The 19,819-nt window shown below is 42.2% G+C and overlaps 1 protein-coding gene across 1 annotated transcript; it reads left to right on the forward strand.

Moving 5' to 3' along the window:
- LOC109847379 (FK506-binding protein 5-like) lies at positions 1 to 570 on the forward strand. Its single transcript, XM_020416609.1, has one exon. The coding sequence runs from the start codon at positions 1 to 3 to the stop codon at positions 568 to 570; it is 570 nt and encodes a 189-aa protein (XP_020272198.1).

Below are 19,819 nucleotides of genomic sequence, written 5' to 3' on the forward strand. Positions count from 1 at the left end.
ATGGCAGATTCAGATTCGAATGTTTCTGAGATGGAAGGATCCATTAGTAGCGGGGAAGTGTGGTCAACACTTTCAGAGGATTGGGAGATCAGCTCTGAGGAGACTGACCCAGAGGAGGTTTTTGGGGAGAGAGTGGATTACTCCCCGATTGGCCATCATACCCATGGGCGATTGGCAAAGAGGGACGAGGAGGAGGACCCGATAGAGGAGGACCGCGAGGAGGAGGACCCGATAGAGGAGGACCGCGAGGAGGAGGACCCGATAGAGGAGGATCCCGAGGAGGAGGACCCAGAGGAGGACCCCGAGGATCCTATGGATGATGAGGAGCCCATGGAGTGGGAATTTGAGGTGGCACCAGAGCCTCTACTTGGTGAGATCCTAGAAGGAGTTCCACTTGGTTGGGACCTTGACCTAGATGAGGAGGATTGGGCATGGGAGGATGAGCCGATGGTAGAGGATCCTGCAGAGGATGATGAGCAGGAGGAGATCAGCCTCGACGGTAGTGAACCACTGCCGACTGAGGCCTCTGATACGGAATCTACTTCTAGCAGCCCTTCCACCTCTTCCTAGAGGTTGACCCATTGGGTCACTAAGCTTAGGAATCTTATTACTTTTGGTTTTTGGGTGGACACACAAGTGTGGTGTATTTTGGGACTGTATACTTTTTATCTATATATCAGATATGGATTATTGTACTTTTGTAGAACTCTTGTATGGATGAATAGGTGTATGTTAATATTATATCAATGAAAAGCTTTTGGAGAAATCAGTACTCTAAGTGGATTGTTGAAGTTCCTTATATATATTATGCGAGCAATGAAATATTTCTGAGTGAAGTACTTTGAATAGTCTGTGGAATCTGAACTTTTACTGCTACATTTTCATATAGATAATGGTGACAACAAGAGAAAATCAGACCCAAAATGAGGAAGGACATCACCTGGAGAATATTGAAGAAGGATCTTCTGTTCCTATCGGAATGAGAAGGAATGCCAGCAAACGAATTGTGCAGAGGAGCAAAAGGTGTCATTCGCCGCCTTTATGTTCAGAGGGGAAGCTGAACATTGGTGGAGGGCAACCTTAAGATTAGAAAGGGCTGCCCAGAGACAGATTGATTGGGATAGATTTGTGGAGCTTATGAATAAGAAATATATCCCGGAGAGTGTTAGGGATCAGTGGGCTATTGAATTTCAAGGTTTGCAACAAAATAACATGACGGTCCAAGAGTATGAGGCTAAGTTTACTCAACTATCAAGGTTTGCTCCACATTTGATCGCTGAAGAATCAGATAAGGCTAAGAAGTTTCAAAGGGGACTCAGGGGAAATATCAGAGGGAAACTAGTGGCCCTCAGAATCAGGAACTACGCAGAACTGGTGGAGACTGCATTTGAAATTGAGAAAGACCAGCTGGAGTATTAGGAGATCCGCAATAAGAAGCAGAGTTCAGTTAAACGCCCACGAACAGAAGGAGGTCCCACAAACGATAAGTCAGCATCGAATCAGCCCGGGAGGTCAGCGACAGCAAAATTTCCCTTTCGTCGTGATCGAGCAAATCAGCCAAATAAGTCAGCAGCCTGCCCTAGATGTGGCAATCATCACTCTGGATATTGCAAACTTCACCGTGCATGTTTCGAGTGTGGTCAACCTGGGCACTTCAAGAGAGATTGTCCAACCTTGAGGAATCAAGCAATAACAGAGCGAGCACCAAGAGGAGATCACGCGGCTCGAGCTAATTCCTCACAGCAATCAAATGCTCCCCAACGGAAGGCTCAGTCCAACCAGAGTGTGCAGCAGAACCAAAAGAACCAAGGAAGAGTTTTTGCCCTGACAAGGAAGGATGCACAAGCATCACCATCTGTGGTGGAAGGTACAATTCCCATATGTTCATTCACCGCTCATGCACTTTTCGACCCTGGATCTACACACTCTTTTGTATCACCTCACTTTGCTAGGAGTTTTCCCAATTCACCGACACTATTAAGTAGTGAGATAATTGTGTCCACACCTATGGGTGGTAGTCTCCTAGCAACATATGTTTATGAGAATTGTGGAGTTTTAGTGAGTGATCATGTCATGAATGCAGACCTTGTATGCCTAGACATGTCAGATTTTGATGTTATCCTAGGAATGGATTGGTTAGCATCTCATCATGCAACTATAGACTATTTGAGAAAACTGATAAAGTTTAAACCACAAGCGGAGGCGAGTTTTGTTTTCCAAGGGGAAAGTAGAAGACCACTCACGCACCTAATCTCATTTATGAAGGCTAATAAATTGTTGAGGCAAGGTTGTAGTGGATATTTAGCTTGTGTTATAAGTGACCAATTGAATGAGAAAAAGATTTCAGATATATTTGTTGTAAGAGGTTACCCGGATGTCTTTCCAGAAGATTTGCCAGGATTGCCTCCAGATCGGGAGATAGAGTTTGCCATAGACTTGGTCCCAGGGACCACTCCTATATCTAAAGTCCCTTATAGATTGGCACCAGTTGAGATGAAGGAACTAAAGGAACAACTTCAAGAGTTATTGGATAAAGGATTTGTAGGCTGTCTAAAAATCACAAAAGATAGCTTATCCCTCATCAAACACCGATGATGGAAGTTACAATCTGACGACTTCCAGAAGACTACAATTTGAATACTTTCACGTAGATCGCTGAAGGTTACAATCTGACGATCTTCACGACAACCGATGAGAGCTCTACTTCAACAACCTTCACAATCAACATCGGGAGTTACAATCTGACGACTCTCATATTCTCAAGGAGCCAAGACGAAGATTACAAGACAATGATCTTTGCAACGCTATGACAAAAAAAGATTACTTGGTGATAATCTCTTCAAGGCAAGACGCGGAGGTCCTCCCCGTGTATCAACACCAAAATGCGAAGGACCTCCCCGTGTGTCAACATCAAAACGCCAGGGTCGAACCCGCGTTACAACATTAAAACGCCAGGGTCGAACCCGCGTTACAACATCAAAACGCCAGGGTCGAACCCACACGTACAACATCAAAACGCCAGGGTCGAACCCACGTTACAACATCAAAATGCCAGGGTCGAACCCACACGTACAACATCAAAATGCCAGGGTCGAACCCGCGTTACAACATCAAAACGCCAGGGTCGAACCCGCGTTACAACATCAAAACGCCAGGGTCGAACCCGCGTTACAACATCAAAATGCTGGAGTCGAACCCGCGTTACAACATCAAAACACTGGAGTCGGACCCGCGTTATAACGACCCTCGCGTTCTGGATGTTCAGTTAACACCCAACCTCGCGTCTCAATCCTAAGACGCGAGGTTAGGGTCCTGAACGCCAGGTTAGGCGTTTGACTCGTTCAAACACGAGCTGAACGGTTGTAGGAACCATTTTCCCTCCACGATTTGAGGGATTTCCGCCCCACTATGAAGAGAATTAAGGGGGCGGTTACACCCCCTTAATTCCCTATAAATATGAGTAAACTCAACTGAGTTAGGGGTTGGATTTTTCTTGGCTTGAATCGACCATTGAAGGCTGGCTTTTTAGAGCTGAGAATTGGCAGCAACATGGGAGATCATTGGGCGAACTTCGGAGGAGATCGGCATCATCCTTCAAGGAAGATCATCTTCAACGTTCGGCAACAGGAGCTTCCTCATCCTTGGCTATTAACCGATTTTTGGTTTAAATCAACTCTTTTTCAAGAGTTAAAACTCGTTCAGAGTTATCAACTCTTTTTCAAGAGTTCAAACTCGATCAGAGTTATCAACTCATTAAGAGTTTTAAACGTGCCACGCAAGTTCTCCACAACGTCAAATCGTGAGGAGAAGATATCGTTCCAGTGAATCAAGACATCGGATCGTCAACGGAGAGCAAACTCGACGCGAGCATTCGAAGGAGGCACTCCATCGCCACCGTGAAGAACCCAGTTTTAAACAAAGGAGAGAATCAAATTCGTTCTCTTCTCTTTTGTAATCAAATTGTAATCGGAATCAAAGAAATACAAGTCAATTTTCTTTTGTTCTTTTCATTGCAATTTTCGAATCTCGCTGGACAATAATCAACGTGTATGCATCCTTGACATAGGATGGATATGGTCCCCAAAATGATCAAATCGCAAATGCTTCGGCCCAGCAAGACACTAAGATCATGCAAAATGCATTATTGCTAAATCAGCTGAGCAATCAAGAACTCATGAACGCTTCTTGATGATAAACTCACTAGCAAGTCCCCCGCAGCGAGATTGCTAATTCGCCAAAACCTTTTTGTGGGCAAGTCACAAGTATCATCATCCTGTCAGCGTTAACACTAATACTCATGACAAATCCAACACTTATCAATCTCTGCTGCATAAAGGATGATAAGTCCACAAAGTTGGCTCCAATCGGCAACAATCCCTCGAGACCTGTGCACGTTAAGCATTATACCTTCTTGACAATCCAGCTTATGCAATGTCATCGGTCAATGAGGATGAATAAGTCCGCCAAGTTGCTACCAAGTCGGCAACATCCTCTCTTGTCAACGTTAACATCAAACGGCTCTGAGCAATCCTACTATGCAATCCTGCGTCAATAGGATGAATAAGCGCTCCAAAGTATGGCTCCAATGCGGCAACATGGCCTCTTTGTCAGCGTTAACATGCAATACGGGCTCTGACAATCCACTTATCAATCCTCGTCAATAGGATGATAAGTCGCGGCAAAGTTGATCCGATCGTAAAAAAAACACATCGCTGTCTAGCGATTAACACTAAACGCTCATTTGGCAAATCCACTTATCATCCTAGCAATAGGCATGGATAATGTCGGCACAAAGTTGGCTGCGGCGCGGATGCGCAACAACCATTCCTATGCACGTTAAATGAATATACCTCTGACAAATTCACTTATCATCCTCTCCAATAGGATTGATAAGTCCACAAAGTGCTCCAATCGCAACACACATCATGTCAGCGTACACACTGAACCATCTGGCAAAATGCACCTATCAAATGCCTGCGTCAATAGGAATGATAAGGTTCAACAAAAGTTGCTGCCGATCGCAAGCACCATTGCCTGTCAAGCGTAACAAGTAATATACACTGCTGACAAATTCAGCATGTTATCAAGTGCCTCTCGAAATAGGATGATAAGTCGCACAAAAGGTTGCTGGACCAATCGCAATACAGCATCGCTGTCACGTTAAAGCTATGATACACGCTCTGACAAAAATGCCAGCTTATCGACTCTCCTGCAATAGACGCGATAAGGGTTCCATAAAATACTGTATAGGTGTTAAGCATGCACACCTATTAACAGTGCAAACCCGCCCCAATGAACTTGTTAATCGTTTTTTCAAGCAACGAATAGCAAGTTTTCATTAAATGAAATCCCCAACGGATTAACAGATTTTGCTAGAATTATCTAGTGATAATAAAGAAAATTTTTGATTTCAGCTTTTTAGGTGAAAATTCATGGCAGCAAGTTAATACTAGTACCTCGTGCACTTCTGAATTTTCTTTCGGTGGTTTGCAAGCGGCACACAGGGAAGAAAAATGACAGTTCGCAAAAAAATCGCATGCCTCAAGCATGCATGGGGAATTTTATACCACGAATCCTAAGTGAGGGATAAGTCACGCCTAACAACGCGTTGCGCGGTTAGTCTTTCAACCCGTAAAAAAGGAAAAATCTAAACGTATTGCACATCGTAGCGCCAAAATGTCATGCCTCACATGGCATGGGGAATTTTATCGCCCGAATCCTGGAAGTGGGATAGAGTCTAAACCGCCTAACACGCGGTGCGCCGGTTAGTCTTAGTCAGCAACCCGTAAAGAAGGACATAAAAGTCTACGTATTTAACATGCGTAGGCGGGGGTGCGTTAATTAACATAAGCACCAAAATCCATTGTCTGTACTACGCATCGGGGAACCAGTTATCCAAAATTCCTAAGTAGGGATAAGCGGCTACGCCTAACACCGCGTCGCGCGGTTTAGCTTTCTTTTTCGCGGGTAAAAAAATAACAAAGTCTATGTATTCAAAATCATAGCAGTCAAGTCTAAGAGGTTTTCATTCATGCTAGCAGTCAACGTTACATGTGGAACTGGAGCTGTAGAGCAATCCAATATGCTGCCCGTCGAACTCAAACGTAGTCGTAAAGGGCTTATCTAAACTCGAGTTGATAGACTGTGGGTTTGGGCGGCAAAAGTCCTAATGCATCGTTTTGTAAATTCCATTAGCCTTAATGGATGGTGAGCGCGAGAAGCTTGAAACGAATAAGGCTGAAGACAAGTCTCAAGACTTAGTGCAAAAATGCACCGGAAGCCACTTGCGCATGTCTCAAGTCAAAACGCCGAGGTTCAGACCAGCCGCTTTGCAAAATCATGACACCAGAGGATACGCGGGTTCTAAAGCTATTATAAACGGCCATGTCAGACCGCGTTACAAAATCATGACGTCGAGGATGTACGACCGGGTGTTCAAATTGCAAACGCCGAAGTCGCGCTCGAGTCTGCAAATTCAAAACGCAGGGGGTACACCCCGCGTAATTCCAGAGTAGGATTATGAAGGCGCATAGCCTTCACAAAGGTCCTACGTCTGGCAAATCGGCCTATCAATCAAGATGCCTTCAAAGCAGTGCAGGGAAGCGACTTCTTTAGAATCAAAGGATCAACAGCTACAGGATCAGAGTGAAAGATCGGCAAGATTCGCGAAAAATTCGTCCCGCAGTCAACCGCGAACCATTTCCCGAAAACTTTGGAGGGGTTCTGTGGGCTGTGCCGCTAAAAATCAGCTAAAAAGATAGCTTATGCACCGCCATCAAACACCGATGATGGAAGTATAGCAATCTGAAGCAGGACTTCCAGAAGACTACAATTTTGAAGACTTTCAACGTAGATCGCCTAAAAGTTATAATCTGACGACCTTCACGACAACGCGATGAGAGCTTGCTAGCTTCAAAGCAGGCCTTCAGCAATGTTTGTTAAACATCATCAAAACAAGAAGGCCAACATAACCAACGACGACGTTTGCACAGGAAGAAGTCTCCAGAGACCGAGTATCCTGGAGTCACTATCAATGTGATCGGGAGAGGAAAAGCCTCGGGTCCTAGTTCCAATGACTCTAAGACAAGTCGTTCACCGACCGTCAGAGAAATCACTAATGAGTTTGAAGGAGTCTACTGACGCACTCGAACGCGAACAGGAGCCATTCCCCCTGTCAACTATCAGAGGTTAGCCAGGGGAACCAATTCTGATGATGAACACTCAGCCGTCGCGGAGTCTCAATCGTCAAGTTCCTTTGTTGAACATGAAAGCTCCGCCTATATGACAGAAAGCCATGAAGATCTCGCGAGGAGACTTGATGAACAGGAGGCTATGCTCAAATCTCAATAGGAGGCCATCAATGAACTCATGGCCATGTTGACTCAAATCGTCGCAGACAAGGCCAAATCTCAGGAGACAGATTCGCCGCTTAGGCAAGAATCTTCCCGGAGAGGAAAAGCGTCTTCATCCCGACCTCACACAAGCAAAGAGAAGGGAAAAGTGGTTGATGATACGGCTTCTGACCAAGAAGCCCACAGCCTGGAATCTTCCTCTGATGAAGGAAGAGAGACGGAGAACGAGCAGAATCTCCAGTCTGCCAAAATGGAAGAATTGGAAGCCCGCCTCAATGCCATGGACAACAGAAGCGAGCTCCAAGACGAGGGAGTTGTCAGACCCTATCCTGCCGAATGGGATGCAGCCCCTTATCCTCCAAAATTTGAATTCCCGACGCTACAAACTTTTGACGGCACGGGATCACCGAACCAACATATTTATCATTTCAAGTCACAGACTGGGAATGTAATATCAAACGATGCCATACTGGCTCGATTGTTCATTAGCACCCTTAAGGGAGTTGCCTTTGAATGGTTCAGGAAACTACCTGTCGGATGTATCCAAAGGTGGGCAGATTTAGAGAGACTCTTCCTGTCGAGATTCTTTGAAGAGGATACGGAAGTCTCCATCCATACCCTTCTCGCCACTAAGCAAAAGAAGAGGGAGTCCGTCAAAGCCTTTGTCAAGAGGTTTCGAAATATGGCTCTGCGATGTTCATCAGGTATGACACAGTCTACACTGGTAGAGACCTGTCGGCACAACTTGCAAACCGACCTCCTAGCCCGAATAGGAGTTGCAGAATGTCGTTCCTGGAGACGACTAATCTCTCAAGGCGAACAGGCTCAAAAGATTATTGCCAGGATCAAAGCTGAAGAACAAAGTAGGCAGGATCAACCTGAGCAATCGGACCAAGCCCAACCTTCACCTGAGCAATCAGACCAAGCCCAATCTCCTCAGTCAGAAGGGGAAGATACTACGACCACTGAAGCTAATCCTCTTCAGTAGGATGCCGGGTCTCCAATAACTATCACGTTAACAATTACCTCTGATAGCCAAACTTATTAGATAGTGGCCTACTCCTTTTCCCCCCTGCACTTGTTCAACACTGGGGGTTGGTTTATTTGTAGTTCATTGGATTATGAGTAATAAATTTTCTAAGTTGTTATGTTTAATAGAATACCTCTGTCAACCATAAAATCTACCAGAACTATCATCAACTTGTCAATCCGCTTCCATAGGATGGCAGGCCCACAAAACTATCACGTTAACATTTACCTCTGATAGTCCATCAACTTGCCAATCTTCTTCAATAGGATGGCAGGTCCACAAAAACTATCACGTTAACATTTACTTCTGATAGTCCATCAACTTGCCAATCTTCTTCAATAGGATGGCAGGTCCACAAAAACTATCATGTTAATATTTACCTCTGATAGCCCATCAACTTGCCAATCTTCTTCAATAGGATGGCAGGTCCACAAAAACTATCACGTTAACATTTACCTCTGATAGTCCATCAACTTGTCAATCCGCTTTAATAGGATGGCAAGTCCACTAAAACTATCACGTTAATGATCACCTCTGATAGTCTGTTTTCTCCAAATCCCCCCACCAATCCTCTTCAAGTAGGATGGCGGGTCTATCAAAACTATCACATTAACAGTTACCTCTGATAGCCAAACTCGTCAGATAGTGGCCTACTAGGTGATGGACCTCTATTTTGACTTGATGGATAGTGACCCATAAAAGACTATCACGTTAACAGTTACCTCTGATAGTCAAACTCATCTGATAATGGCCTACCTGGTGATGTGCCTCTATTCTGACTTCATGGATAGTGCCTCACTAGGTGATGTGCCTTGTCTGCCTCTTTTTCTTCCCCTGCTAAGTCTTAATCAAGACTGGGGGTTGGCTACTTGGAATCTATTGGATTAAGAGTAACGAATCTTTCACATCGTCGAGTTAACATTACACTTCTGACGATCATCATCCCCACAGAGTATGCATTCAACTTGCATCACTCCCAATTTGTCACGTTAACAATATACCTCTGACAACAATCAACTTATCAATCCTCGTCAATAGGATGATAAGTCCCCAAAATTGCTCAAATCGTGATCTTCCCCAGCAAGACACTAAGTCTTCAAAATCAAATTCAAATCACAGGTATCAAAACTCATTGTTCCTGATGATAAACTCACCTAGCAAGTCTCCCCAGCGAGACGCTAATTCCCAAAACCTTGTGCAAATCACAAGTACACATCCTCCTGTCACGTTAACATCAAACCTCTGACAATCCACTTATCAATCCTCGTCAATAGGATGATAAGCCTCCAAAGTTGCTCCAATCGCAACATCCTCTTGTCACGTTAACATCAAACCTCTGACAATCCACTTATCAATCCTCGTCAATAGGATGATAAGTCCCCAAAGTTGCTCCGATCGTAACACATCCTGTCACGTTAACACTAAACCTCTGGCAAAATCCACTTATCAATCCTCGTCAATAGGATGATAAGTCCACAAAGTTGCTCCGATCGCAACACATTCCTATCACGTTAATAATATACCTCTGACAAATTCACTTATCAATCCTCTCCAATAGGATGATAAGTCCACAAAGTTGCTCCAATCGCAACACACATCATGTCACGTTAACACTAAACCTCTGGCAAAATCCACCTATCAATCCTCGTCAATAGGATGATAAGTTCACAAAGTTGCTCCGATCGCAACACATTCCTGTCACGTTAACAATATACCTCTGACAAATTCACTTATCAATCCTCTCCAATAGGATGATAAGTCCACAAAGTTGCTCCAATCGCAATACACATCCTGTCACGTTAACACTACACCTCTGACAAAAATCCACTTATCGACTCTCCTCAATAGAGCGATAGGTCCATAAAATACTGTTAGGTTAACATCACACCTTTAACAGTCAAACCCCCCCAATGAACTTGTTAATCCTTTTTCAACAAGAATAGCAAGTTTTCATTATGAAATCCCCAACGGATTAAAGATTTTCTAGAATTATCCTAGTGATAATAAAGAAAATTTTTGAATTTCACTTTAGGTGAAAATTCATGCCAAGTTAATACTATACCTCTGGCACTTCTAATTTTCTTTCGGTGTTTCAAGCCACACAGGAAGAAATGACACCAAAAATCCATGCCTCACATGCATGGGGAATTTTATCCCGAATCCTAAGTAGGGATAAGTCAACGCCTAACACGCGTTGCCGGTTAGTCTTTCACCGTAAAAAAGGACAAAAGTCTACGTATTCAACATCGTAGCGCCAAAATCCATGCCTCACATGCATGGGGAATTTTATCCCGAATCCTAAGTAGGGATAAGTCTACGCCTAACACGCGTCGCCGGTTAGTCTTTCACCGTAAAAAGGACAAAAGTCTACGTATTCAACATCGTAGCAGGTTGTTATTAATAACGCCAAAATTCATGCATTACACGCATGGGGAAATTTATCCCGAACAATCCACATGCTAGCCCGATTCAAACGGTAGTCGGTAAAGGCTTATCAAATCCGTTGATGGCTGAGGGTTTGCCAAAAATCCTATGCATGTTTTCAGATCCATTAGCTTAATGGATGTGAGCCGAGACTTGAAACGAATAAGCTGAAGACAAGTCTCAAAGACTTAGTCAAAAATGCACGGAAGCCACTTCCATGTCTCAAGTCAAAACGCCGAGGTCAGACCCGCTTTGCAAAAATCATGACACCGAGGTCACACCCGGGTTCTAACTTTAAAAACGCCAATGTCAGAACCGCGTTACAAAAATCATGACGTCGAGGTCACACCCGGGTTTCAAATTCAAAACGCCGAAGTCAGCCTCGCGTCTCAAATTCAAAACGCAGGCGGGTTTCAAATTCAAAACGCCGAAGTCAGCCTCGCGTCTCAAATTCAAAACGCAGGGGTCCACCCCCGTATTCCAGAAGTAGGATTATGACGCATACCTTCACAAAGGTCCTACGTGGCAAATCCCTTCAATCAAGATGCCTTCAAAGCAAGTGCAGAGAACGACTCCTTTACAACAAGGAATCAACAGCTCCAGGATCAGAGTTGAGATCCAAAGTGTTTTGTATATTTATATGTATATACCCGAATCTCTCTTTAGGAGGGGGTTCTGTAGGCTGTCTAAAAATCACAATAGATAGCTTATCCCCCATCAACCACCGATGATGGAAGTTACAATCTGACGACTTCCAGAAGGCTACAATTTGAAGACTTTCACGTAGATCGCTGAAGGTTACAATCTGACGACCTTCACGACAACTGATGGAAGCTCTATTTCAACAGCCTTCACAATCAACATGGGGAGTTACAATCTGACGCCTCTCATATTCTCAAGGAGCCAAGACGAAGATTACAAGACAATGATCTTTGCAACGCTATGACAAAAAGAGATTACTTGGTGATAATCTCTTCAAGGCAAGACACGGAGGTCCTCCCCGTGTATCAACACCAAAATGCGGAGGACCTCCCCGTGTGTCAACATCAAAACGCCAGGGTCGAACCCGCGTTACAACATTAAAACACCAGGGTCGAACCCGCGTTACAACATCAAAATGCCAGGGTCGAACCCACACGTACAACATCAAAACGCCAGGGTCGAACCCGCGTTACAACATCAAAACGCCAGGGTCGAACCCGCGTTACAACATCAAAATGCCAGGGTCGAACCCGCGTTACAACATCAAAACGCCAGGGTCGAACCAGCGTTACAACATCAAAACGCTGGAGTCGAACCCGCGTTACAACATCAAAACGCTGGAGTCGGACCCGCGTTACAACGACCCTCGCGTTCTGGATGTTCAGTTAACACCCAACCTCGCGTCTCAATCCTAAGATGTGAGGTTAGGGTCCTAAACGCCAGGTTGGGTGTTTGACTCGTTCAAACATGAGCTGAACGGTTGCAGGAATCGTTTTCCCTCCACGATTTGAGGGATTTCCGCCCCACTATGGAGAGAATTAAGGGGGCGGTCACACCCCCTTAATTCCCTATAAATATGAGTAAACTCAACTGAGTTAGGGGTTGGATTTTTCTTAGCTTGAATCGACCATTGAAGGCTGGCTTTTTAGAGCTGAGAATTGGCAGCAACAGGGGAGATCATTGGGCGAACTTCGGAGGAGATCGGCATCATCCTTCAAGGAAGATCATCTTCAACGTTCGGCAACAGGAGCTTCCTCATCCTTGGCTATTAACCGATTTTCGGTTTAAATCAACTCTTTTTCAAGAGTTAAAACTCGTTCAGAGTTATCAACTCTTTTTCAAGAGTTCAAACTCGATCAGAGTTATCAACTCATCAAGAGTTTTAAACTTGCCACGCAAGTTCTCCACAATGTCAAATCGTGAGGAGAAGACATCGTTCTAGTGAATCAAGACGTGCGGATCGTCAACGGAGAGCAAACTCGACGCAAGCACTCGAGGGAGGCACGATTCATTAGACCCAGCGTGTCTCCATGGGGAGCACCAGTCTTATTTGTGAAAAAGAAAGATGGGAGTATGAGACTCTGTATAGATTACAGAGAGTTGAATAAATTGACCATTAAGAATAAGTATCCACTCCCAAGGATAGATGATCTATTTGATCAGCTTCAAGGAGCTCAATATTTTTCCAAAATTGATTTAAGGTCAGGGTACCATCAGTTAAAGATTAAGCCTGAGGACGTAGCAAAAACAGCATTCAGGACTCGCTACGGTGACTATGAATTTTTAGTGATGCCTTTTGGACTGACTAATGCGCCGGCCGTATTCATGGATCTGATGAATCAGATATTCAAACAATATTTGGATCAATTTGTGGTAGTTTTTATTGATGACATATTGATCAATTTGTGGTATCACTGTGTAACGCCCCTCCTCTGGGAGGTACATAAAAATTTAAGCATGACCTATCTGTAATAAGAAGGGTCGACCTGCTAAATCTTTATGCACATCACAACATAGATATACTGAAGGGTGAAAAATAAAGCAGTAGAGAGGCATATGCAATACCCAAGATCACGAGGTTGACAGCAGAGTCCATTGAATACCAAAATAGAAGAGAACTAAAGGGTAATACAAAATATTACAATAATAGCAGTGGCTACAACATTAATACATGTTTTATAAGTCAAAGGTACTACAAAAATGAACATAAATTAACCCCTATTAAGATTTTCCTCTGGAGCTAATCTTCAAATTCAGGGTCTGCAATGCCCTTATCCTTTCCAGTTGTATGACCTGCGAGTGGATTCAGAAATAATAGGGGTGAGCCTAAGGCCCAATAGCTAACCATAAAAATCTCAGGTACAATCCAAGGGAACGAATGAAAATGATAGGCATAGATATCAAACTTGAACAACGGGGTCTCAACATTAAGTTGCCATTCTTATATCGTAATCATTGACCGAAGTGAAATAACATGTAAAGATGAATAATCAAGGTCTAATATTCAGGATTCCAAACTCCCCAATCATGGGATAATCAATAAACCGCGCATGCTTTTATACACCCACCGGTGAGCATCCTCACACACGGCATTGTCCCACTAGGACACTATAACATTACCACCCACCGGTGAAGCTTACTTCACACAGGGCATAATCCATGAATATAGACAATCAATCATCAACGAAGAGAGGAATACTATCATTATCAATAGTTGAACCATGAAATCAATTTGAATTGTTGCAATGAAATCATTCAAGGACATCGAAGGTATAAAACTGAAATAAACAACATTAGGATAGCAATGATTAACCAATCAACAACGAGCCCATGCATGAGGTGAATCAAATAGGAATATTATGAAAATGATAAGATATACAATTAGCATGAGAAACTAACTCGTAGGAATTTCAAGAAAGTAATCAATCGAACTCTCAAAGACTTGAGAGGAAACAATGAAAGGTTACCTACCGATTATGTCGGGATCCTCTCGGCCAACGAATGAATCCAAGATTCTCTGTCCTATATATACATGTATACCCACATGAGATTCTAGACACTATGTCTTTTAAAACTTTAACTTAAAACTTATATCATGGTATAAGCTACACCCTAGATGATTGCATCTAATATCTCTAATATGCACAGCAACCTAAGTAGTGTGCATGCAGCAGATTTAGGTGAATGAATGGTATAACAATCGATGTCTAGAATGCATGAAACTAGTCCCAAATGACTCCATTATGAGTCTAATTTCAGAATATAAAACTTTTACATTAATGCATGGTGTATAGTAAGAGTCATGCTCTCAGAAAACTACACCTATCAAAACTGTAGCAGAAAAACAGAGATCATCATTTGGGATGAATAATTTATTTCGGGTACTTAACTATATCCCAAAGAGCTCATACTTGGTATGTAAGTAATATTATGGATTAGCTTCCATGTCCCATGAGTTTCATCAATTTTTCATTTTTAAAATGCATGTTACATGCAAAACAACACAGGGGGTAGACTGGAATTTCCAGCACATACGCTAGCTATTAGAACTAGGTTTAGGCCTACCAAACGTTATTCAAATTAATTCAAACTCCTGTCAACAGAAATACAATTGAGTCTAGTTTTTAGAACAGAAAGAATTTCATGCATGCATGGTATATGTTGAGATATATGTTCTTTACAAAGGACATAGCTCAGGCAGACAGTTTCAGACACATGCACTGAGTTAAACCATACTTTCAAATAAGTGATTGATCTCAGAATTAAACAAACTTAGACTCAAATGAAAGCCACGGATTTGGATATATACAAAGAACGTTATGATCTGTTTAGTGGTAGTGTATCTTGCTGAAAATTTCTGCACGAAATTTCAGTTTCAAGATAACATAGACATGCAAGCCCTAAAATGTTATATGCAAGACTAAATCCAAATTAACTATATAATTCAGTTCTAACATCCTTAATAACAACATGCAACTGAGAGTTTTACCTAGGGTTTTGACTTTGCCCTACTTCCTCCACCAAAGTCCTCAACTACCTTCTTTCTCCACTCCTTCTTCTTCAATGTTCTTGAGAGATGAAGGCTTTTGGAAATCTTTTTTTTTTCTTTAAGAGGAGAGGTGCTGGAGACGTTCAGAGGAGAGGGAGGAGGTTTTTAAGAGATTTTTCTTCTTAAAATGGCAAAGTGAGAGGTGGAGGGCACATATATATAAGCCCATGTGAAGAGAAATCCTCAATTTGGCCAAAGTTGAGGGGTTTTATGCAAAATTTCCCCCACTAACATGGCTGAACAAATATAATAACTATGTTAATTAGAGAGTTTCACATTAGGTATTTAATGATTTGGTTATCTCTAATCAAGGTTTAAAGCATGGTTAACTTAGGTTTACATGCTAAGTTTGTATGCATGCTATGACTTAGTTAACTAGATCACAATATGAGAATTAGCTAAGTTAAATTCTCATACTAGAAGATTATATGAGATGCAATAAAGAAAAGAATCTACTAATTTATGGATTGGTGTCGGTAACGGTATCCGATCAATGAAAGGGAAAAAAAAAATTGGAATGTTACATACTCCCCCGCTTAAGGAAATTCCGTCCCCGAAATTTTTACGTACCCTCAAAATAAATATGGATATGTTTTTCGCATCTCAGGTTCTATTTCCCATGTTGCCTCCTCAATGCCTCGATTATTCCATAAAACTTTAACCAGCAATATGGATTTGTTTCTCAGCTGCTTCTCCTTAAAGCCTAGCACTCGAACCGGTCGTTCTTCATAAGATAGATCCTCCCGCAGGGGCAAGGCTTGGTGCGAAATGATGTGTCTGGGGTCTGGTACGTACTTTTTCAGGTTTGAGACGTGGAACACGTTATGAATCTTCTCTAATTCTGGGGGCAAGGCTAGCCGGTAGGCTACAGGTCCAATCTTCTCTAAAACTTCGAATGGCCCAAGGTATCTCGGATGGAGTTTGCATTTCTTGCCACCTCTTGTTATTCCTTTCATTGGTGTAGCCTTTAGAAACACATGATCACCAACCTGGAATTCTAGGTCCTTGCGTCGACGATCTGCATAGCTCTTTTGCCTACTTTGGGCCGTCTGCATATCAATATTTATCAGTTTTAATATATAGGAATAACATTTTTACATGTATACGTATATGAAGATTTAGAAATTCCTGCTATCTCAGATGTTCACTTTTGTAGTACCTTTCATTATGGGTATACAAATTCTTGCTATCTAATTTCAAGATTTGTGTGGATCACGACGAAAGAATATAAAACATATAGTTAAAGGAGAACGACATATTGATTATGTAAAAATTTGAAGATACATAATAATGATTTGAATAACCTGCGTTTTAAAATCTTTCCAATGATAATGATTATGATTATGTAATATATTATCAATATAACAAATAATGGATCACTGCTATTTGTTATAAATCCATTATTTGGACATGTAAAACGACATATTGGTTTTGTACCATTGGAGGCTGATAGATGAATTTATAACAAAAGTGAATTTATTAATGTTGTAGCCAGTTACATGGAAATTTATGAACACAAAAGTGAATGATTCTTCATAGAGTTTTATATTCAAATATGGGGGAACTAATAATATGTCGTTATTCAAATTAATAAGTCATCCATTATGTATAGCTGTTATTCACTTCAGTATATCTATGCTGACTTATTTATAAGATTGGTGGAACTAATAATGATTCAAGATGGTGATACAAAAGAGTAGGTTGTAGGCTTATCAATATGTCGTTCTCCTTTAACTATTAAATTATCCATTATGTATAGCTGTTATTAAGTAGTGTGAATTTCGTCGTGATCCATTATTTGGACATGTAAAAATTTGAAAGATGTAAAACGACATGTAAAACTATTAAAAAATTTTATTAATGTAAATCCATTATTTGGACATGTAAAACGACATATTGGTTTTGTACAATTATCTCTCAATCCCGAAGTTTTAAAATCTTTCAAATAACTGAGTTAAACCATACATTTGTCCAACAGAGTAGGTTGTAGGCTTATCTGACAAATCTTTCACTTTTGTAGTCCCAATGTTGTTCTATTTTACAATGAACATCAGAAACCATCAGGACTATTACAACCTTTGCCCATTCCAGAATGGAAATGAGATCACATCACCATGGATTTTGTTACTGGACTACCCCGATCAACAAAAGGAGAGGATGTCATATGGGTGGTAGTTGACCGACTGACCAAGTCAGCACACTTCATACCCTACAAGATGTCGTATACCATGGAAAAGTTGACCAGCTTATACATTGAAGAGATCATGAAGCTCCACGGGATTCCCATATCCATTGTATCAGATCGAGACCCCTGTTTCACCTCAAGATTTTGGAAGAGCCTACATCAAGCTTTGGGGACTAAACTGAAGTTCAGCACTTCAGCACATCCTCAAACTGATGGACAATCTGAGAGAACGATACAGACCCTGGAGGACATGCTGAGAGCTTGCACCTTAGATTTTGGAGGAAATTGGGCTACGCATTTGCCACTAGTAGAGTTCGCCTACAATAATAGCTTTCATTCTAGCATTGGCATGGCACCTTATGAAGCCCTATATGGGAGGCGATGTAGATCCCCTATCTGTTGGGAAGAGACTGGTGATCGTCGACTACTTGGACCAGACGTAATCCAGGAGACGACTGAGAAGATCCAAACTATTCGGCAACATATGCAGACGGCCCAAAGTAGGCAAAAGAGCTATGCAGATCGTCGACGCAAGGACCTAGAATTCCAGGTTGGTGATCATGTGTTTCTAAAGGCTACACCAATAAAAGGAATAACAAGAGGTGGCAAGAAATGCAAACTCCGTCCGAGATACCTTGGGCCATTCGAAGTTTTGGAGAAGATCGGACCTGTAGCCTACCGGCTAGCCTTGCCCCCAGAATTGGAGAAGATTCATAATGTGTTCCACGTCTCAAACCTGAAAAAGTACGTACCAGACCCCGGACACATCATTTCGCACCAAGCCTTGCCCCTACGGGAGGATCTATCTTATGAAGAACGACCGGTTCGAGTGCTAGGCTTTAAGGAGAAGCAGCTGCGAAACAAATCCATATTGCTGGTTAAAGTTTTATGGAATAATCGAAGCGTTGAGGAGGCAACATGGGAACTAGAATCTAAGATGCGAAAACATATCCACATTTATTTTGAGGGTATGTAAAAATTTTGGGGACGAAATTTCCTTAAGGGGGGGGAGCATGTAACATTCCAAATTTTTTTTTCCTTTCATTGATCGGATACCGTTACCGACACCAATCCATAAATTAGTAGATTCTTTTCTTTATTGCATCTCATATAATCTTCTAGTATGAGAATTTAACTTAGCTAATTCTCATATTGTGTTACGTCTGGTCCAAGTAGTCGACGATCACCAGTCTCTTCCCAACAGATAGGGGATCTACATTACCTCCCATATAGGGCTTCATAAGGTGCCATGCCAATGCTAGAATGAAAGCTATTATTGTAGGCGAACTCTACTAGTGGCAAATGCGTAGCCCAATTTCCTCCAAAATCTAAGGTGCAAGCTCTCAGCATGTCCTCCAGGGTCTGTATCGTTCTCTCAGATTGTCCATCAGTTTGAGGATGTGCTGAAGTGCTGAACTTCAGTTTAGTCCCCAAAGCTTGATGTAGGCTCTTCCAAAATCTTGAGGTGAAACGGGGGTCTCGATCTGATACAATGGATATGGGAATCCCGTGGAGCTTCACGATCTCTTCAATGTATAAGCTGGTCAACTTTTCCATGGTATACGACATCTTGTAGGGTATAAAGTGCGCTAACTTGGTCAGGCGGTCAACTACCACCCATATGACATCCTCTCCTTTTGTTGATCGGGGTAGTCCAGTAACAAAATCCATGGTGATGTGATCCCATTTCCATTCTGGAATGGGCAAAGGTTGTAATAGTCCTGATGGTTTCTGATGTTCAATCTTCACCTGTTGGCATGTTAAACATTTTGATACAAATTCAGCTATCTCCTCCTTCATGCGGTTCCACCAGAAGTTTTGTCGGAGGTTCTGATACATCTTGGTGCTACCCGGATGAAGAGCATATAGGGTCTGGTAAGCTTCTCTCAATATCTGATCCTTAAGCTCCCCATCATTGGGTACACAAAGACGATTACCCATCTTCAAAACACCATCTTGAATCTTAAAGTCTGAATATTTTCCTTGTTCCACCTTCTTCCTTATCTCACATAGCTCCTTGTCTTCCTTCTGTCGCTCCTTGATTTGGTCCAACAGAGTAGGTTGTAGGCTTATCTGACAAATCTTCATTCCAGAAGAATACTTTCTAACTTCAATCTCCAATCTCTCAAGCTCCTTACTTAACTCGGCTTGTTTAGTTAGCAAACAAGCTGATGCAATATGATTCTTCTGACTGAGAGCATCTGCTACAGTTTTAACTCAAAGAATATCCGGTTCGAGTGCTAGGCTTTAAGGAGAAGCAGCTGAGAAACAAATCCATATTGCTGGTTAAAGTTTTA

The sequence above is a fragment of the Asparagus officinalis genome, chromosome 7, assembly GCF_001876935.1.
Source record: "Asparagus officinalis chromosome 7, Aspof.V1, whole genome shotgun sequence".
Classification (NCBI taxonomy): Eukaryota; Viridiplantae; Streptophyta; class Magnoliopsida; order Asparagales; family Asparagaceae; genus Asparagus; species Asparagus officinalis.